Source organism: Rhinoraja longicauda, chromosome 5, assembly GCF_053455715.1.
Source record: "Rhinoraja longicauda isolate Sanriku21f chromosome 5, sRhiLon1.1, whole genome shotgun sequence".
NCBI classification, from domain to species: domain Eukaryota; kingdom Metazoa; phylum Chordata; class Chondrichthyes; order Rajiformes; family Arhynchobatidae; genus Rhinoraja; species Rhinoraja longicauda.
The window spans coordinates 40,609,536-40,630,042 of record NC_135957.1 but is presented as its reverse complement, the minus strand read 5'-3'; the positions used below and the strand labels follow the sequence as shown (position 1 = coordinate 40,630,042).

Sequence of the window (20,507 nt, the reverse complement as noted above, 5' to 3'; positions counted from 1 at the left end):
GATGTACAAGGAAAGCATAATAAGCACAATATGAAAATCCTCTCAAATTTTACCATTAATTTTACCAAATTAAATTGATATATTTTGCTATTGTACTCGTCTTTCTGAATAATATAATATCAGCAGTAGATGAATTACAAATTTTTAAATGGAATATTCCCTGAAAGGATAAAATAGAAATCATGTTTCACCCATTTACACAGAATAAAGCCCTCTTAGCAGTATATTCTGCCAATCTGAATGATCCTAAATTATTACAGATGATTAAAAATATATGTAGCACATTTAGACAACCTATGAAAATTGAAACACACCAAGTAGGTCTATAAAGATATCAACATTTAATCATTTGAGGGAACATAAAAAGTAGTCAACGTACAATAAAATTGCCTTGGCTGTCATAGATGTGTATTTCTCCATTAGCCATGCCAAATATAAGAACCTTGCTGTCTGGTGACCAGGCAACTTGACTGAGTTGGAGACCCTTCAATTCCTTACCCCAGATTCGGTTACCTAAGAAAGTACAGAAATATTTTACCCATCGTTAAGAAAAGGTTAAGCAACGAGATGCTCTTGAGATAATTAAAAACAAACTTTAATATCAAAGATAAATAAAAATATATATATCCTTGCAGTTAGTGCTATATATATCTGTGGGTTGGCTGCCCTTTTGGATCCAATATGACGATGATTGATATTCTTTCACATGTCTAGTGCCTGTGAGCAAAGCCAAAGTTCTTGCCATCGTTGCAAAAAATGCCAACATTTTCATACATCACAGTGTGTTTGAGAATAATTATGTACTTATTTTCTTATTTAATGTTGCTTTATTATACAAGTAATATGTATTAAATGACAAATTAATTAACCAATATCTATTGCACCTTTATTCTAAAATGAAGGGTTTAAATGAAAATACATTATCCATGAGAAATCATCAGGTAAATGAATATTAAAATATTTTACATTTTCTTTGTATAAAAAATACATTACCATCCACAGAACCCACAATGACAGCACCATCTTCATACACAATGCAGATTTTCTGTCCATCAACATTCCAACTCATACCACGAACAACAGATTTATTCCTGTTGTTGATCATTTCCTCATACCAGGAACCTGAAATCAATTCACAAGGTCTACTTTCAAAATTTCGATAACAGTAAAGAAAAACTAGGTAACTGCTGCAATGGCCATCATCCAATATATAATATCAATCATATAATATTGCTCCTTGTTAGACGTTCTCTTCCAAATCTTAAATATGCATTTTCATTCATTTATTTGCCAGAATACTGGCGTTATGAGTGGAATCAGAGGATACCAAAATATCAACCATATACCAATAGATCAACCATTCGGCACATCTGACTGAATGTGACTGTAAATGTTTCAGCCTCTATTTCAGCATGCACATCCTGCACCCCACCATCACCTGATAATCTTGCAGCCTTGTTCTCGTATTAAATATTCAATGATCCACCTCAAATTAAGGCTAGATGTTACGGGACTGCAGACCTGACTTGATTAATTGATGTGGGATAATTTGAACTTGTCTATTGAGTGTTATTTTTATTGTTTATCACACATGTAGCCCAGTACTGCAACATCACTATGTTGACAACTCAATTACTTTTTAGGGATTCCTGCTATGGTTCCTGACTAGGCCCTTCTGTGCTTATTAATCAAACCAAAGTTGACATCTGACTTGATTATATCACTTTATGAAAATTAGTTTAGAATGCTTATAAATGGTCTCCAAATTTGAGGAAGGATATTCTTGCTATTGAGGGCATGCAGCGTAGGTTTACTAGGTTAATTCCTGGAATGGCGGGACTATCATATGTTGAAAGACTGGAGGGACTAGGCTTGTATACACTGGAATTTAGAAGGATGAGAGGAGATCTTATCGAAACGTATAAGATTTTTAGGGGGTTGGACACGTTAGAGGCAGGAAACATGTTCCCAATGTTGGGGGAGTCCAGAACAAGGGGCCACAGTTTAAGAATAAGGGGTAGGCCATTTAGAACTGAGATGAGGAAAAACTTTTTCAGTCAGAGAGTTGTGAATCTGTGGAATTCTCTGCCTCAGAAGGCAATGGAGGCCAATTCTCTGAATGCATTCAAGAGAGAGCTGGATAGAGCTCTTAAGGATAGCGGACTCAGGGAGTATGGGGAGAAGGCAGGAACGGGGTACTGATTGAGAATGATCAGCCATGATCACATTGAATGGCGGTGCTGGCTCGAAGGGCCGAATGGTCTCCTCCTGCACCTTTGTCTATTGTCTATTGTACCAGTAATCACTCTATAGTCAATCTTGGAAACCAAAAGGTTAACTGACCTTTATACAGCATCCACACAATAATAAGACCATTCTGGTCGCTTGTTGTCAGTTTCTGGTACTGCTCATTCCAGGTCACCACCTGTACAGCACCTAATAATACAGTTTAATTATTATAACAGTCCAAACAAAGATCATTTTCAAACAAAATCTTCATTACTCAGGATTTTTAAAAAATGATAATTTATATTAAATTAAACCTTATTAAAATCTTTTAGTAACTAGATACAGTGAATAGAAACAAAAGAACAGTGAAGGCAGTATTTGGCAGACTTGCCTTCATCAATCAGACTCTTGACTACAGGGGTTGGGACATCATGTTGCAACTATACAAGTCAATAGCAAAGCCAAACTTGGAGTATTATACTCCAGGGGAGGGGCAGGAGGGAGGGGGGATGGGGAGGGTGGAAAGAGGGGAGAGGGGGGAGAAGTGGGAGGAGAAGAGGGGGGGAGAAGAGGGGGGGAGAAGAGGGGGGGGAGAAGAGGGGGGGGAGAAGAGGGGGGGGAGAAGAGGGGGGGGAGAAGAGGGGGGGGAGAAGAGGGGGGGGAAGAGGGGGGGGAGAAGAGGGGGAGGGAGAAGAGGGGGAGGGAGAAGAGGGAGGGGGAGAAGAGGGGGGGGAGAAGAGGGGGGGGAGAAGAGGGGGGGAGAAGAGGGGGGGAGAAGAGGGGGGGGAGAAGAGGGGGGGGAGAAGAGGGGGGGGAGAAGAGGGGGGGGAGAAGAGGGGGGGAGAAGAGGGGGGGGGAGAAGAGGGGGGGAGAAGAGGGGGGGAGAAGAGGGGGGGGAGAAGAGGGGGGGAAGAGGGGGGGAAGAGGGGGGGGAAGAGGGGGGGAAGAGGGGGGGAGAAGAGGGGGGAGAAGAGGGGGGGAGAAGAGGGGGGGAGAAGAGGGGGGGAGAAGAGGGGGGGAGAAGAGGGGGGGAGAAGAGGGGGGGAGAAGAGGGGGGGGAGAAGAGGGGGGGGAGAAGAGGGGGGGAGAAGAGGGGGGGGAGAAGAGGGGGGGGAGAAGAGGGGGGGAGAAGAGGGGGGGGAGAAGAGGGGGGGAGAAGAGGGGGGGAGAAGAGGGGGGGAGAAGAGGGGGGGAGAAGAGGGGGGAGAAGAGGGGGGGAGAAGAGGGGGGGGAGAGAAGAGGGGGGGAGGAGAAGAGGGGGGAGAAGAGGGGGGGGAGAAGAGGGGGGGAGAAGAGGGGGGGGAGAAGAGGGGGGGGAGAAGAGGGGGGGGAGAAGAGGGGGGGGAGAAGAGGGGGGAGAAGAGGGGGGAGAAGAGGGGGGGGAGAAGAGGGGGGGAGAAGAGGGGGGAGAAGAGGGGGGGAGAAGAGGGGGGGAGAAGAGGGGGGGAGAAGAGGGGGGGGGAAGAGGGGGGGGAGAAGAGGGGGGGAGAAATGGGGGGGAGAAGAGGGGGGGGAGAAGAGGGGGGGGAGAAGAGGGGGGGGAGAAGAGGGGGGGGAGAAGAGGGGGGGAGAAGAGGGGGGGAGAAGAGGGGGGGAGAAGAGGGGGGGAGAAGAGGGGGGGAGAAGAGGGAGGGAGAAGAGGGGGGGGAGAAGAGGGGGGGGAGAAGAGGGGGGGAGAAGAGGGGGGGGAAGAAGAAGGGGGGAGAAGAGGGGGGAAGAGGGGGGGGAGAAGAGGGGGGGAGAAGAGGGGGGGAGAAGAGGGGGGGGAGAAGAGGGGGGGGAGAAGAGGGGGGGGAGAAGAGGGGGGGAGAAGAGGGGGGGGAGAAGAGGGGGGGGAGAAGAGGGGGGGAAGAAGAGGGGGGGAGAAGAGGGGGGGAGAAGAGGGGGGGGAGAAGAGGGGGGGAGAGGGGGGCGGGGAGAGGGGGGCGGGGAGAAGGCGGCGGGGAGAGGGAGGCGGGGAGAGGGGGGCGGGGAGAGGGGGGCGGGGAGAGGGGGGCGGGGAGAGGGGGGCGGGGAGAGGGGGGCGGGGAGAGGGGGGCGGGGAGAGGGGGGCGGGGAGAGGGGGGCGGGGAGAGGGGGTAGGGAGAGGGGGCAGGGAGAGGGGGCAGGGAGGGGAGGAGGAGGAGGGAGGAGAGGGTGCTGCATCAATGCAGGAGAGGTTTGGGCCCAACGGATCCACTCGGTCTAGTATGGAATAAAAATAAAACTTACCACTGTGTCCTTCTAATGCCTGATTCATAGAAAGGTTGCTAGGTGCTGCCAATCCTTTAAGTCTTGTATCATCTACAGAAACCCATAATGGCTAAATTAGAAACTAAATACCATTTCATACTACTATTTTAGATGGCTGTAAATGGAGTTATAAAACATAATAATAGGAGTAGACTATGAGAATCAAGAGCAGACTAGAAGCATTCAAATCGATCAAGTGCCAAGTGTATTCTCTCTCCTATTATTTCTCTCCAAAACACAATTGTCTGTGATTTCCTCTCTGGAAACAAACTGAAAATTAGACCTAAAAATTATTCTGTTCTCAGGTCCACTCTCCCACGTTACACAGATTTTCTGTGTATAATATTAACACATACCCTAATCAACGATGATCCAAAGCAGCCACTAAATTCTTACTGTATATTTAACACATGCAAAGTCATAATGCAACCAGCTGGGAGTGTATATTCTAGTCGATGTTCATTGCACCCAAACACATACAAAACGGCCCCAAGTATCCAAAAGCAAATAGCTGCAGGAAATCTAAAATAAAACTGCAAGTACCAGAAATAGTCAGCAACTCAGGCAGCACCCATGAAGAAACAATACTACTATTTCAACCTGGTGATCTTTCATTCAAACTGTCAAGAATTAAAATGAATAAGTTGAGATGAAAGGTAATTGCGCTGAAAGCTTCCTTAATTTCTCTTTTCATAAGCTGCTGAGTATTTCCAACATTTCGATATTTATTTCGAGAGCCCAATTTCTTGCCTCACAATCCAAGCCTTGACTTTTAAGTGAAACAACTCTTATCACAGCATGCTCAAAAGGTAGATCATTTGAACACCAAATGTTGTTCTCTAGATACATTTTCCATACGCATTTAAGAGATCATAAAATGTTTGGGGATAAAAAGATTCTTTCAAAATGTTATTGCATGATACTTGGCTTTCAAAATTTCCCTACCTGTCTGTGTTTCAAGCTTCAGCACTTTTAAGAGACCATCTTCCCCACCACAGGCAATAAATCCTTGGTCTTTATTCCAGGAAACACATCTCAATTGAATGTTACTTGGAATGGCAATCTGAATGAAATACAAAAAGCGGAACATTGTACAATAAATTAGATTGTCATGGATTAAATAAAGTAATCAAATTACTGCAGGTGCCGCCATCATATTCTGTTGAGCACCAGGGCCCTCTCACTCACTATCTTTAAACTTTGGTTCTTTGTTGCCCCAACTCTGAAGTTCAAACACACATGTTCGTGTCTACTTCGCATCAACCTTCGTCTTCAACATTACCCAGCCTTTTATCCATTCCTACAATGTTTACTTCTCCTACTCACCTGTTGGTAAAAGAACTTTCTGACAAATATTGTCACATGGTTTTAACCTCTTCTCCTCAAATTTTGTCAATTTAGGGTGGCATGGTGGCACAGCAGTAGAGTTGCTGCCTTATAGTGCTAGGGATCTAGGTTCGATCCTGACTACGGGTGTTGTGTGTACGGTGTTTGTATGTTCTCCCTGTGACCGCATGGGTTTCCCCTGGATCTCCGGTTTCCACCCACATTCAGGGGGTATGGGGAGAAGGCAGGAACGGGGTACCGATTGAGAATGATCAGCCATGATCACATTGAATGGCGGTGCTGGCTCGAAGGGCCGAATGGCCTCCTCCTGCACCTATTGTCTAAAACTGTAGAGGTTTGTAGGTTAACTGGCTTGGTATAATTGTATAAATTGTCCTTAGTGTTGTGGCGGCTCCCAAGGGTCGGGCCATACTACTACCGACCCCTCGGCACGGGAATGGACCAGTCCCGGGAGGCGGTCCTGGACTCAGGTATATAAGGACAAGGTTTGGGCGCCAAGCCATTCCGGCAGACTAGACCCGTCTGATACCCACGATACAATAAAATATACCTTCCCGAAATACCTGGCTCCTTGCCTTTATCGACGCGCTACATTGGTGACCTCGACGGTCCATTCATTAGGATGGACAGAAAAGCAGAATCCGACCGCCCGTCCGGCTCGCAGGCCGACCAGGCCCCAGCTGTCGACGCAGTAGCCATCAAGCTCCCGGCCTTCTGGACCACCCGGGCTCGCGTTTGGTTTTACCAAGCGGAGGCCCAGTTCCAGCTGCAGGGCATCACAGTGGATAACACCCGGTTTTTCCACCTGGTGGGAGCCCTTGACCAGGACACGGCCGAAGAGGTAACGGAGTTCCTCCAGGACCCCCCGGCCAACGGTAAATACGAAGCCCTTAAGGAGCTGCTGCTCCAAACCTACGGGCTAACCCGAATGGAGCGGGCCGAAAGGCTCCTCCACATGCCGGGCCTCGGTGACCGGCGCCCATCTAGCCTCCTGAAGGAGATGGTCGCGTTACTCGACGGGCACAGACCGTGCCTAATGTTCGAGTACACGTACCTGCACCTGCTGCCGGCCGACATTCGCCTGCAGCTCACCGACGCCTCCTTTGCAGACACCCGGGCCCTCGGCAGGCGCGCGGACGCGCTGTGGGCGGCGCGCCGTGATGACGTCAGTGCGCTAAACGTCACTCGACAAGCGCCCGATTTTCTCCGGTCGGGCGGGGGAGCTGTGGAAGGAGTGACAGCTACTTCCCGGGGGCCTGCGAGATCGCCCCCGGTGGCCATTGCGGGTCGTGCACCTGCAGTCCCACACCAGCAGGCTCCAGCCAGCACCAGCAAGAGGTACTGGTGTTATTACCACCAGCGCTGGGGTGCGGCAGCCCGACAATGCCGCCAGCCGTGCACGTTTCCGGGAAACGCCGGGGCCGGCTGCCAATAGTCCCTGCGGTGGCCGGCCAGATTCACCGCCTCTTCGCCTGGGATCGGCGGTCCGGGAGCCGCTTCCTCGTGGATACCGGGGCGGAGCTGAGCGTCCTGCCCCCTTCGCCGCTGGACATTCGTTCTGGGAAGCGGGGGCCCATCCTCACCGCGGCAAATGGGAGCATTATTCAGACATATGGCGTCCGCACGGTCCACATCGTTTTCGGCGCCAGTCATTTTACGTGGCTGTTTACGATCGCCGACGTCTCCCAGCCGTTGCTCGGGGCCGACTTTCTGCGGGCTCATTCTCTCCTCGTGGACGTCAGGCAGCAGCGCTTGGTCCACTCCGCCACGATGGAGCCCATCGCGTTGCGGCTGAATGACCCCATTATACGCCCGCTGTCGTCCGTGGACTCCCATTTCGCTCGGGTGCTGGCGGACTTTCCTGATATTATGGCCCCGCAATTCCGGTCGTCGACCCCCAAGCATGGGGTGTACCATTATATCACAACTACCGGCCCACCCCTCCACGCACGAGCACGCCGACTCCCGCCTGAGATACTACGCCTGGCACGACAGGAGTTCCGCACGATGGAGTCCTTGGGGATCGTCCGCCCTTCCAACAGCCCATGGGCATCTCCACTCCACATGGTCCCCAAGGCAAACGGGGGCTGGAGGCCTTGCGGGGATTATCGGCGGCTGAACGTCGCTACCGCCGAGGACCGATACCTCGTGCCCCACATCCAGGACTTCAACGCCCATTTGGCTGGGGCCACGATATTTTCAAAGGTGGATCTGGTGCGAGGTTACAACCAGATCCCGGTCCACCCGGAGGATGTACCCAAGACGGCAATCATCACGCCGTTCGGACTCTACGAGTTCGTACGGATGCCGTTCGGCCTCAAGAACGCCGCGCAGTCATTTCAGCGGTTAATGAACGGCGTGTGTCGCGGGCTGGATTTCCTATTTGTCTACCTTGACGACATGTTGGTAGCCAGCCGCTCGCGGCAGGAGCACTGTGCCCACCTCCGGCAGCTTTTCCAGCGGCTCAGCGAACACGGGTTGGCCATAAACCTCGCCAAGTGCCGCTTTGGCGTGGCCACAATCGACTTTCTCGGCCACCGTGTGTCCTCGCAAGGAACGGTTCCCCTGCCGGACAAAGTAGACGCCATCCGCCGGTTTCCCCGTCCGTCCTCGGTGCGTGGCCTGCAGGAGTTCGTCGGCATGGTGGCATTTTATCACCGGTTCCTGCCATCCGCGGCCCACATCATGCGGCCGCTATACGAGCTGCTGGCGGGCAAGCGTAAGACCGTCGTGTGGACCGACGAGGCCGTAACAGCCTTTGACGGCGCGAAGGAGGCCCTGGCTCGGGCTGTGCTGCTGGTTCACCCACGGGAGGATGCCCCGACAGCCCTTACGGTGGACGCCTCAGAGTTGGCGGTTGGTGCCGTACTGGAGCAACTCACGGACGGGGGTTGGCGCCCCCTGGCCTTCTTCAGCCGGCACCTCGACAACGCCCAGAGGAAGTACAGCGCTTTCGACCGCCAGCTCCTCGCCCTGTACCTGGCCGTTCGTCACTTCCGCTATTTTCTGGAGGGCCGCCCGTTCACCGCTTACACGGACCACAAGCCGCTCACTTTCGCCCTGGCAAAGGTCTCCGACCCATGGTCCGCCCGACAGCAGCGCCAGTTGGCCTACATATCAGAATTCACCACCTCCATCCGCTTTATCGAGGGGAAGGAAAACCGGGTGGGCGACGCATTGTCTCGCCCCGCCATCAATGCCGTGTTAGAAGTGGCACCCGGCATTGATTATTCTGCCCTGGCGGAGGCCCAACTAACGGACGGGGAGATGCCCGCCTACCGGACTGCCATCTCTGGCCTCCGCCTTGAGGATGTTCCCCTCGGCCCCGGAGCGACGACGATACTTTGCGATGTGTCGGCAGGTCAGCCGCGCCCCATCGTCCCGGCCGCGTGGCGCAGGAGGGTGTTCGACGTGGTCCACGGGCTGGCTCACCCATCCATCCGGGCAACGATCTCATTGGTAGCTGCGCGGTTCATGTGGCATGGTCTGCGCAAGCAGGTTGGCCACTGGGCCCGCACCTGCATTCCGTGCCAGACGTCAAAAATTCAACGCCACGTCCGTGCGCCACTCCAAGGGATCGGTCTACCCTGCCGCCGTTTCGACCACCTGCACGTGGACATTGTGGGCCCGCTCCCGCCGTCCCGGGGCATCACCCACCTCTTCACGGTGGTGGACCGCTTCACGAGGTGGCCGGAGGCCATACCACTGGCTGATACGTCTACAGCCACATGCGCTCGTGCGTTGGCCGCGCACTGGATTGCTCGCTTTGGTGTGCCGGTGGTCATCTCATCGGACCGGGGGCCACAGTTCACCTCCGAGCTGTGGTCGGCCATGGCCCACCTGTTGGGCGTGCGGCTGCACCACACCACGGCCTATCACCCGCAGGCAAACGGCCTGGTGGAGAGGTTCCACCGGCAGTTGAAGGCAGCGCTGAAGGCGCGACTCGCCGGCCCCGACTGGATGGACGAGCTACCATGGGTTTTGCTGGGCATCCGGACCGCCCCCAAGGAAGACCTGGCTTCATCCTCAGCGGAGCTCGTCTACGGGTCTCCGCTCACGGTGCCCGGGGAGTTCGTGCCTTCGTTGCCGGGGACGAGAGGAACCGTCCTCATCCACCCTACAGCGCCTCCGAGAGCGAGTTGGCAAGCTCGCACCCGTGCCAACGTCCCGCCATGGGACATTCCGCCCTTACGTGCCATCGGCCCTCCGGGACTGCGCCTTTGTGTTCCTGCGCCGTGACGCCCACCAGGCGCCACTCCAGAGGCCGTATGAAGGCCCATACCGGGTGCTGGAGCACGGACAGACAACCTTTGTTTTGGACATGGGGGGCCGGCCGGAGGCCGTGTCAATTGACCGCCTGAAGCCGGCCCACTTAGACATCGATCAACCGGTGCGGGTGGCCCAGCCTCGGCCACGAGGTCGCCCACGTTTGCGGGTCCCACCGCCTGTCCCTCCAACTGTGCCTCCGCCGGCCCCTCTGTCGACCGATTACCGTACGCGGTCCGGTCGGGTTGTGCGACCACCAGTGCGTTTCGTGCCTCCGGTTCTGGGGGGGGGTACTGTGGCGGCTCCCAAGGGTCGGGCCATACTACTACCGACCCCTCGGCACGGGAATGGACCAGTCCCGGGAGGCGGTCCTGGACTCAGGTATATAAGGACAAGGTTTGGGCGCCAAGCCATTCCGGCAGACTAGACCCGTCTGATACCCACGATACAATAAAATATACCTTCCCGAAATACCTGGCTCCTTGCCTTTATCGACGCGCTACAGTGTGCAGGATAGTGTTCGTGTGAGAGGATCACTGGTCAGCGTGGACTAGGTTTCCGCACTGTATAAAAGACTTCTTAGAACTTATTTTCCCTAGTTTTCAGTCATTTCTTTTAAGTCTATCATTGTGTTTTAGCAATAAATTCAGAATCTGAATCAGAGTCTGAAGAACGGTCTTGACCCGAAACGTCACCCATTCCTTCTCTCCAGAGATGCTGCCTGTCCCGCTGAGTTACTCCAGCATTTTGTGTCTACCTTCAATTTAAACCAAATCTCCCAGATAATCTCCCAGATGTTCTAGTGGCCAGAGATCCTAGGGTGACGGAGGAACTGAAGGAAATCCACATTAGGCAGGAAATGGTGTTGGATAGACTGATGGGACTGAAGGCTGATAAATCCCCAGGGCCTGATGGTCTGCATCCCAGGGTACTTAAGGAGGTGGCTCTAGAAATCGTGGACGCATTGGTGATCATTTTCAAATGTTCTATAGATTCAGTATCAGTTCCTGTGGATTGGAGGGTAGCTAATGTTATCCCACTTTTTAAGAAAGGAGGGAGAGAGAAAACGGGAAATTATAGACCAGTTAGTCTGACATCAGTAGTGGGGAAGATGCTGGAGTCAATAATAAAAGACAAAATTGCAGAGCATTTGGATAGCAGTAACAGGATCGTTCCGAGTCAGCATGGATTTACGAAGGGGAAATCATGCTTGACTAATCTTCTGGAAATTTTTGAGGATGTAACTAGGAAAATTGACAGGGGAGAGCCGGTGGATGTAGTGTACCTTGACTTTTAGAAAGCCTTCGACATGGTCCCACATAGGAGATTAGTGAGCAAAATTAAAGCACATGGTATTGGGGGTAGGGTACTGACATGGATAGAAGATTGGTTGGCAGACAGAAAGCAAAGAGTGGGGATAAATGAGTCCCTTTCAGAATGGCAGGCAGTGACTAGTGGGGTACTGCAAGGCTCGGTGCTGGGACCGCATCTATTTACAATATACATTAATGACTTGGATGAATGGATTAAAAGTACCATTAGCAAATTTGCAGATGATACAAAGCTGGGTTGTAGTGTGAACTGGCAGGAAGATGCTATGAGGTTGCAGGGTGACTTGGACATGTTGTGTGAGTGGGCGGACGCATGGCACATGCTGTTTAATGTGGATTAGTGTGCGGTTATCCACTTTGGTGGTAAGAATAGGAAGGCAGATTATTATCTGAATGGTGTCAAGTTAGGAAAAGGGGACGTACAACGAGATCTGGGTGTCCGAGTGCATCAGTCACTGAAAGGAAGCATGCAGGTACAGCAGGCAGTGAAGAAAGCCAATGGAATGTTGGTCTTCATAACAAGAGGAGTTGAGTATAGGAGCAAAGAGGTCCTTCTGCAGTTGTACAGGGCCCTAGTGAGACCGCACCTGGAGTACTGTGTGCAGTTTTGGTCTGCAAATTTGAGGAAGGATATTCTTGCTGTGGAGGACGTGCAGCGTAGGTTTACTAGGTTAATTCCCGGAATGGCGGGACTGTCATATGTTGAAAGACTGGAGCGACTAGGCTTGTATACACTGGAATTTGGAAGGATGAGAGGGGATCTTATTGAAACATATAAGATTATTAAGGGGTTGGACACGTTAGAGAGGCAGGAAACATGTTCCCAATGTTGGGGGAGTCCAGAACCAGGGGCCACAGTTTAAGAATAAGGGGTAGGCCAAAGGGCCTGCTTCATGTTATGACTCTTACAGGTTCCATTTGCAAATAAAAATTACAATGAAAGAAGAACCAACATTTCTCCCAAACCACATGCACAGCAAGCTATCAATGCATTGTACATCTTTTTCAAACCATGTTTACTTCTTCCTGCACATTTCTAACAGTTTCTTTGGCTGCTCATACCCAGTAAATCATCTACCCAAATCGAGCAAGATCCTGTCAGTTTAACAGGGTGAGGTGCAGGAATGGAGCGGGGTAAGAGAAATCGGTTGACAGATGAAGAGGAACAATCATAATGTATTCTATTGTGTAGGGAGGAATTCCAGACACTGGTTTCAACCAAAGATTGACACAAAGTGCTGGAGAAACTCAGCAGGTCAGGCAGCATCTCTGGAGAAAAGGAATTGGTGACGTCCGGGACGAGACCCTTATTTCCATTCATAATATCTTCTGATAATGTTTCGTATTGTTGAATTTGAGAGTTGTTTATAAAGGTGAACCATTAGGGCAAAGTTAAAGAGTTTGGTGAACGAGGGGGAATGGAAATGATGTGGTCCCTGTACAGCAAACTTGAACAATGCCCACTCTCGAGGTAAGGACACTCCGACCAACACTGCTGTCTGAAGGGTTCTTGACCCAAAATGTCACCCATTTATAACATAGACACAAAATGATCCCTGGGATGGCAGGACTTTCATATGAAGAAAGACTGGATAGACTAGGCTTATACTCGCTGGAATTTAGAAGACTGAGGGGGGATCTTATAGAAACATATAAAATTCTTAAGGGGTTGGAGAGGCTAGATGCGGGAAGATTGTTCCCGATGTTGGGGAAGTCCAGAACCAGGGGTCACAGCTTAAGGATAAGGGGGAAGTCTTTTAGGACCGAGATGAGAAAACATTTCTTCACACGGAGAGTGGTGAGTCTGTGGAATTCTCTGCCACAGAAGGTAGTTGAGGCCAGTTCATTGGCTATATTTAAGAGGGAGTTAGATGTGGCCCTTGTGGCTAAAGGGATCAGGGGGTATGGAGAGAAGGCAGGTACAGGTTACTGAGCTGGATGATCAGCCATGATCATATTGAATGGCGGTGCAGGATCGAAGGGCCGAATGGCCTACTCCTGCACCTATTTTCTATGTTTCTATGATGTTGGAGTAACTAACAGCGGGACAGGGAGCACAGCATCTCTGGAGAGAGAGAGAGAGAAGGAATGGGCCACACATTCCTTCTCTCTAGAGAAGCTGCCTGGCCCGCTGAGTCAGTTACTCCAGCGTTTTGTGTCTATCCTCGGTGTACACCAGCATCTGGAGCTCCTTCCTAACACTGTTTCACGAATTGCATTTCAAAGTAACTCAGAACCAAACGTAAACAGCCAAGAAACAGGCTGGGTGGGCGGGGTGACGGCAGCAGTGGGCAAGCACCGCGCACCCCGCACCGCGCACCCGGGACCGTCGCAGCCGCAGCATTGGCCGCAGCATTGGCCGCGTCCCGCCCGGCCCCGCAGCTTCAGTGCAGCCTGTCGGAGAACAACGGCGGCGGCGGCCTCACCTTCTTGCACAAATAGATAAACATGATGGCGCTCCTCGATCACCGGCCGCCAGCGCGTCCGCGGGCGGGCGTGGATGTCGTCGCTAGGCCGCGTCTCCTGGCAACCACGGCCGGCCAATCACCGCCCAGCGGCTCACTGTTGCCCAGCCAATCAGAGGGTGAGGAAGGAGGAGGCTTTCTGGCCATTCGGCGGGCAGCATGCTTGCCATCATTCTGACCATCATGGGGCAATTGGTTTGGGATAGAGTCATGGAGTCAGAGAGTGATAAGGTGTAGAAACAGGCCTTTCAGCCCAACTCGCCCACACCGGCCAACAATGTCCCGGCTACACTAGTCCCACCTGCTCGCGTTTGGTCCATATCCCTCCAAACCTGTCCTATCCATGTTGGAAACCTTGCAGACAATACACATTGGGACCAATGTAGAGGAAAATGCCTTTGCGCCCAGCCAGCCTGTGGTTTTTCACCCGCAATAGACATCACACAAGATATTTGATACAAAAAAATGATTCCTCGAGTTGTGGAGCTCACAATGTTGCTGCACCAAAGTAGATGTAAATTCAGTTCAGTGTAATTTATTATCACATGTACTAAGGTACAGTGAAAAGCTTTTGTTGCATGCTAACCAGTCAGCTAAAGCAAAATCCTGCAGATGTTATAGAATCATAGTCATACAGCGTGGAAACAGGCACTTCGGCCCAACTTGCCTACATTGACCAACATGCCCAAGAAGATGTGTACAAAAGTATCCTCAAACCTTTTTCTCCAGAGATGCTGCCTGACCCGCTGAATTATTCCAGCACTTTGTGTCTATGCCCAACTAGATGTTGGACATATTGAGAAAAAAATACAAAAAATCGAGGAATAATCAGCAGGCAAAACGGCATTTGTAGAAAGAAAAAAATGTTAATATTTCATCAGAACTAGGAAAAGTGTGAATTGAAACAGAAATCTTCACATAATTGATTCACACAATATGGACATTGTCCCTTCACCCCACCAAATTCATATATACGATCAAACACTCACACTAATCCCATTTTATTCTCCCCACATTCCTATCCACCTCACAACCCAAATTCTATCACTCACCTACACAGTAAGAAGAATTTACAGTCAGCAATTAATCTACAACCCAAACATTTTTGAGATGAGGGATAAACCAAAATGCCTGCGGGGAAACGCACACAGTTACAAAGAGAACATGCAAACCTCACATAAGCAGCGCCAAAGGTCAGAATTAAACCCAGGTCATTTAGAACTGTGAAATAGCAACTCTCCTCGCTGAACCACAGGCTACCCAAAAATATATAGCTCATATATTACAGGAAAGGCAAGGAGAAGGCGTAAAGATGAATGGAGCAAGCCAAAGATCTATAATAGAGTGGCAACCAGAAGAGACTGAATGAATAAAGCAGTAGTAGTGCCAGCTGAAGTCAGGCGGTTAATGTTTGGAGAATGTGTTAATTGGAGGAGCGAAATGGCATTTGAAATACTAGGAAAGTCAAAGGTACCGAATGCTGTAAACGTGTAATATATAACAAGAATGACTGATTATTTGAAATTGGTGAAATCATCATAGAATTTAGTGGGCTGTAAAGTGCCAAGTTAGAAAATGAGCTGCTATTCCTCAAGCTTATGTTTCATTTCAATTGTATAGCGATCAAAGACAGAGAGATCAAATTAGTAGGGAGTCAGATCATTTTAAAGGACACGCACTTAGAAGCTCAGCGTTACTACTGTGGATTGAACTGTCCCTTTTTTTTTGTATCCCCAATGTACATTGTGGGCACAGAATACACTCTACTAATCTAGAAGAACTGCTGTCTCACCTGGAAAGATCATTTAGGTCTCTAACATTTTTGGAAGCCACATAACATCTGTGGTCTGAATGATTTTGGAAATTTATCCAGATCAAAGATATTATACAGCTCTATTTTCTTGTCAGCATATTTGCATTTATTTTACCAGTTTACTTATTTATTCATTCATCTGCCCATCTATTTATTGTTTGTTTCTTTATTTAATTGCGTGTCCTTTCTCCAATTCTCCATTCCTAAATAAAACGATTCAAGAAAATTGAGAAAAACAGGGAAATACAGGCCAGGTAGCCTAACATCCATCATCTGAAAATTACTAGAATTAGTTGTTCACTGTATAGAATATATAGTTATAACAGAGCACTGCGAAAACCATGACTTGATTAGGGAGAGTTGGCAAGATTTTAACATAGAAACATAGAAAATAGGTGCAGGAGGAGACCATTTGGCTCTTTGAGCCAGCACCGCTATTTATTGTGATCATGGCTGATCATCTACAATAAGTAACCTGTGCCTGCATTCTCCCCATATCCCTTGATTCCACTAACCCCTAGAGCTCTATCTAACTCTCTTTTAAATTCATCCAGTGAATTGGCCTCCACTGCCTTCTGTGGCAGAGAATCCCACAAATGGGTGAAAAAGATTCTTCTCATCTCAGTTTTAAATGGCCTCCCGTTTATTCTTAGACTGTGTCCCCTGGTTCTGGACTCCCTCAACATTGGGAACATTTTTCCTGCATCTAGCTTGTAAATTCCTTTTAGAATTTTACACGTCTCTATAAGATCCCCTCTCATGCTTCTAAACTCCAGTGAATACAAGCCCAGTCTTTCCAATCTTTCCTCATATGACAGTCCCTCCATTCCAGGGATTAACCTCGTGAACCTATGCTGCACTGCCTCAATAGCAAGGACGTCCTTCCTTAAATTAGGAGATCAAAACTGCACACAATACTATAGATGTGGTCTCACCAGGGCCCTATACAACTGCAGAAGGATTTCTTTGCTCCTGTACTCAAAACCTCTCATTATGAATGCCAACATGCCATTAGCTTTCTTCACTGCCTGCTGTACCTGCACGGTTACTTTCTGTGACTGGTGTACAAGGATACCATGGTCTCGTTGCACTTCCCCTTTATCTAATCTGAGATAATAATCTGCCTCCTTATTTTTGCCGCCTAAGTGGATAACCTTCCTGTGTTAAAAGTGGATTTTAACACAGGAAAATTATTTTCCTGTCAAAATGAAATTAATAAAATCCCCAAATGACAAGGTATATTAACAATGAAGACAGGCTTTTTATACATATTTAGAGAACGGTTTGGTACATGTGCTTGCTGATTCAGAATCCTGATAGGGTTCTTGCAGAAGCAACAGATTATAGTAACATTTAAGAATAAAACATGCACAGAATTCATTTATCTCCTTTATTGTCAAACATATGTTTTTGATCTTGAAAATAGGTAATAAAATTTCATTCAAATATACATTATGGATTTTCTTTATCATCACTTTATATCAGTGATCAAAATACTGTTAAACAAAACATTACGTTTAAAGCAAACCAACAGAAAGTATTAATTTTTGTACATGACATATTGCGCATTTGTTTACTCATAATTAATTTAATCAACTACCAATTTAGGTATTTATTGTGTACAGTCAGGCCAAATACTATTATATAGATCTGAACTAATGTATCACAGTAGTATCATCAGTACCTTCATCATCTGAGTCAATGCAGTGCGTGGTAACGCGAGTTAGAAAGATGTGGGTAGTACACTAGCTTCTATTTATTTCCCGAATATGTTAATTTTCTGAACCTTATTACAGCTCTTAAAAAACAGTTTATTTTTCTTGGAGTTACAGATATCTAAGGAGATTATGAATATAATAAAAAGTTGGGAAAGAGCATTGTTCAATCAATTGTCATTCCGCTGAACAGTTGTGACAGGCTAGCACACACACTCTTTAAACAGAGCGTACACGTTCAGTTTCGACCCAGCTCATATTCCATCATTTGCATCCTTTTTATCACTTGATCTAGTGTGAAATGGTTAAGGACAATTACATTGGAAATGTAAAATAAGTTCAATTGTTATGTACAATATCCTATTCAACCAAATATTTCATAGTGCATATATGAAACACGAACAAGATGGCATGTTTTTTCTTTCAGAGTCTTCCAATTTTAGCTACCTTAACTAACTTCCGTAAAGATGTCAAAGTAGGACAACACAAGACCTGTTACACCTGTAATCTTTAGTTTCATCCCTTGAAGTAATGCAATTCTACAGAAAGAAATGAATCAATTGTGAATTCTACCAAGAAATACAAGAAATACACCAAACATCACTAAACTAAACTAAACAACAACTGAATAATTACCAGTCCCTTAAGGGTTGCCAAGTTTTAGGAATATCCTTGTTCTGAGGATACAGTGGTTTGTTACATTTATTAGATTGAAGCGATATTATATATCATAATTTCAAAAACTATTTACAGCAACAGATAGATTTACTCATACGAACTAGTTACCTAATCCGTTCAATGATCAACAACAAATAATACAAATGGAGATAACAAATGAAGCACTAAAAGGATATGTTTGCCAGCCAGTGTTTCAAAAGTAGATTGGACACTCCTTTGGAATTCAAGAAGAGCTTCACACTTGCATGGATCTTTAATAGTGACTTTTCTCTGTGCTTCTTCTGCAAAGTAAAATTGTCACTTGTGAGTTCAGGCATAATTAAGAATCCATCTTGGTATCAGTGAATAATTTAGTTGCTCCATGAAATCCAATAGCACATGTTTCAATGCTTTCAAAATAAAGATTAATGACAAATAAATTGGTTCTATGGAAGTATTTTACTGACATAAAATAACAACTTGAGTGGAATAGTTATAGAAAAAAACTATCGACAAAAACTGTGCTCAAATACCATAATAATAATAATAATATATTCCTTTATTCGTCCCACACCGGGGAAATTTACAGTGTTACAGAAGCAGTAAGAGATCATTCATTATAAATAAAAGATACATAAATTGTCATCAGTTTTCTGTGTGTTCTTAGCTGTTATTGTTGACTCGCCTGCTGGGAGCAGTTCAATATTATAAAAGCATTCACCGTGTATAAAATAGAGAAATAGGTAATTCCTCGCATTGGTCGAGAAAACACTTTCATAATTTTTATAAAACACCCTTTTATTTGATCACTAATCTGAAAAATTATGGCACCCATAAACGATTTAATCCACCTGCATTAAAAAAACCTGCACATTTAATCTGCATATGTTCTGACTATTAAAATGATGAATGAAAAATAGTTGATTTCTATCTCAAAAGAAGCTATCCTTTTTGAGACTATTCCACCCCATAACATACATTCCTATTCCTGGTTAAAAAGAAAGTAAATATCAAATACTGCAAATGGTAAGTGGCTTACCTGCACAAGTTTGCTGATCCTCATTTAGCAGATAACCAGAATGGCACTGGCAGTAATAGTTTGTGGCAGTGCTTACACATATCTGCTCACAGTTATGGTTTCCGTTTGCACACAAGTCCAACCCTGTAACATTGATTTGAATTAATCCAATCTTAAAAAAATCAGGGGGAAAATTGCAGTATTTTGATGAAAACAATCATCACAAAGGCCCAGATTTCATGGGGAAAGTGAACACACATCTGCCACAGTTACCACCATTTACCTGTATGAACATGGACATTCTAATCTGGTGCCAGTTGTTCATGAAATTATTCACAACTGCATTGCAAATTTTTGAATTGCAGGCTTTTGATTCTGGGACTAAAATAAGTACTGGTATATTTAAGGTCCTCTCCCACTTAGGTGATTTTAAGGCGACTGCCGGCAACTAGGCTGTTGCCGACAGTTCGCCGGGGTGTCGCGGGCATGATCGTGAGGAGTCTTTCAAAAATCGTAATGGATCTCGGCGCGTCGCTGAGAAATCAACCGGTTTGAAATTTCTCAGCGACAGCTGGCTTGTCGCCAGGTATCATTGCTTATTGCGGGCACTGTCGCATGCTGTCCCCAGGTTTGATAGGTTCTCTTAGATGCATTTAGAAGCACATAATATTAAAATAAGTAAAGTCATTTAAAAATACCATACAATGCTTGTGTTTAACCAATTTATTTACCGTCAGGACATTTGACAGGTAGATTGGAGGCAACAGTTTGACGGTCAGATAAGCGTGGGAATTTTCGCAATGTTTGTGGCCTCAGCCATTACATTTAAAGTGGGCTCCAAACCCAGATATGCAACCCAGAAACCAGATATGCATCTCCCTTACATTTTCAAAGAATGCCCACCACCTTTTCACAAAAATCCACTGAACCACTTTTTAATTTTTTTTTTTAATACAGCTATTAGTAAACTGGAAGTAAATCCTTGTCACTAATTATTCCTTGTTACAGTGAAGCTTGGTTTTCAAGTAACCCGGGCAAGATGTTTTATTTCAAAACTCTCAAGTACTTACCGACTAGTTAGTGATTTCAGCGAAAATCAGGACGCCGGAGAAGCATTGACAGCATGGGAATTTTCATCATGTTTCAGAAGACGCTGTAATCTCGACCTGACTCGGCATTGTGGTCGGGTAAAAGAAAATTTTGGCGATCTGCTACGACTTTGACAGTCGCCGGCAGTCACCAAAAAAATTGCCTAAGTGGGACAGGCCCTTTAGATAATTTTCAATAATTGAAAACTTTAACATCTTCTGGGGCACAAATGAGTTTCTCTTTCAAACCTGTTAATTATTTGAAAAGAGAAACAAGGAAATACAGATGCTAGTTTACACAAAAGCATACAAAGTGCTGGAGTAACTCAAAGGGTCAGACAGCATC

The 20,507-nt window shown here is 47.3% G+C and overlaps 2 protein-coding genes across 3 annotated transcripts in view; both read right to left on the bottom strand.

Annotated features, from left to right (window-relative positions):
- wdr35 (WD repeat domain 35) overlaps positions 1-13,930 on the bottom strand; it is a 55,793-nt gene extending 41,863 nt beyond the window's left edge. For both annotated transcript variants that reach the window (XM_078399326.1, XM_078399327.1), the window contains exons 1-6: positions 13,832-13,930; positions 5,407-5,524; positions 4,441-4,512; positions 2,344-2,436; positions 994-1,122; positions 380-513 (exon numbers count right to left, since the gene is read on the bottom strand). In XM_078399326.1, the coding sequence (XP_078255452.1) occupies positions 380-513; positions 994-1,122; positions 2,344-2,436; positions 4,441-4,512; positions 5,407-5,524; positions 13,832-13,855 (570 nt within the window). In that variant the 5' untranslated portion in view covers positions 13,856-13,930. The remainder of the gene's footprint in view (positions 1-379; positions 514-993; positions 1,123-2,343; positions 2,437-4,440; positions 4,513-5,406; positions 5,525-13,831) is intronic.
- Positions 13,931-17,507: 3,577 nt separating this feature from the next.
- LOC144593908 (uncharacterized) overlaps positions 17,508-20,507 on the bottom strand; it is a 32,373-nt gene continuing 29,373 nt past the window's right edge. The window contains exons 11-13 of the mRNA XM_078400040.1: positions 19,095-19,217; positions 18,253-18,357; positions 17,508-17,692 (exon numbers count right to left, since the gene is read on the bottom strand). Of these exons, the coding sequence (XP_078256166.1) occupies positions 17,637-17,692; positions 18,253-18,357; positions 19,095-19,217 (284 nt within the window). The 3' untranslated portion in view covers positions 17,508-17,636. The remainder of the gene's footprint in view (positions 17,693-18,252; positions 18,358-19,094; positions 19,218-20,507) is intronic.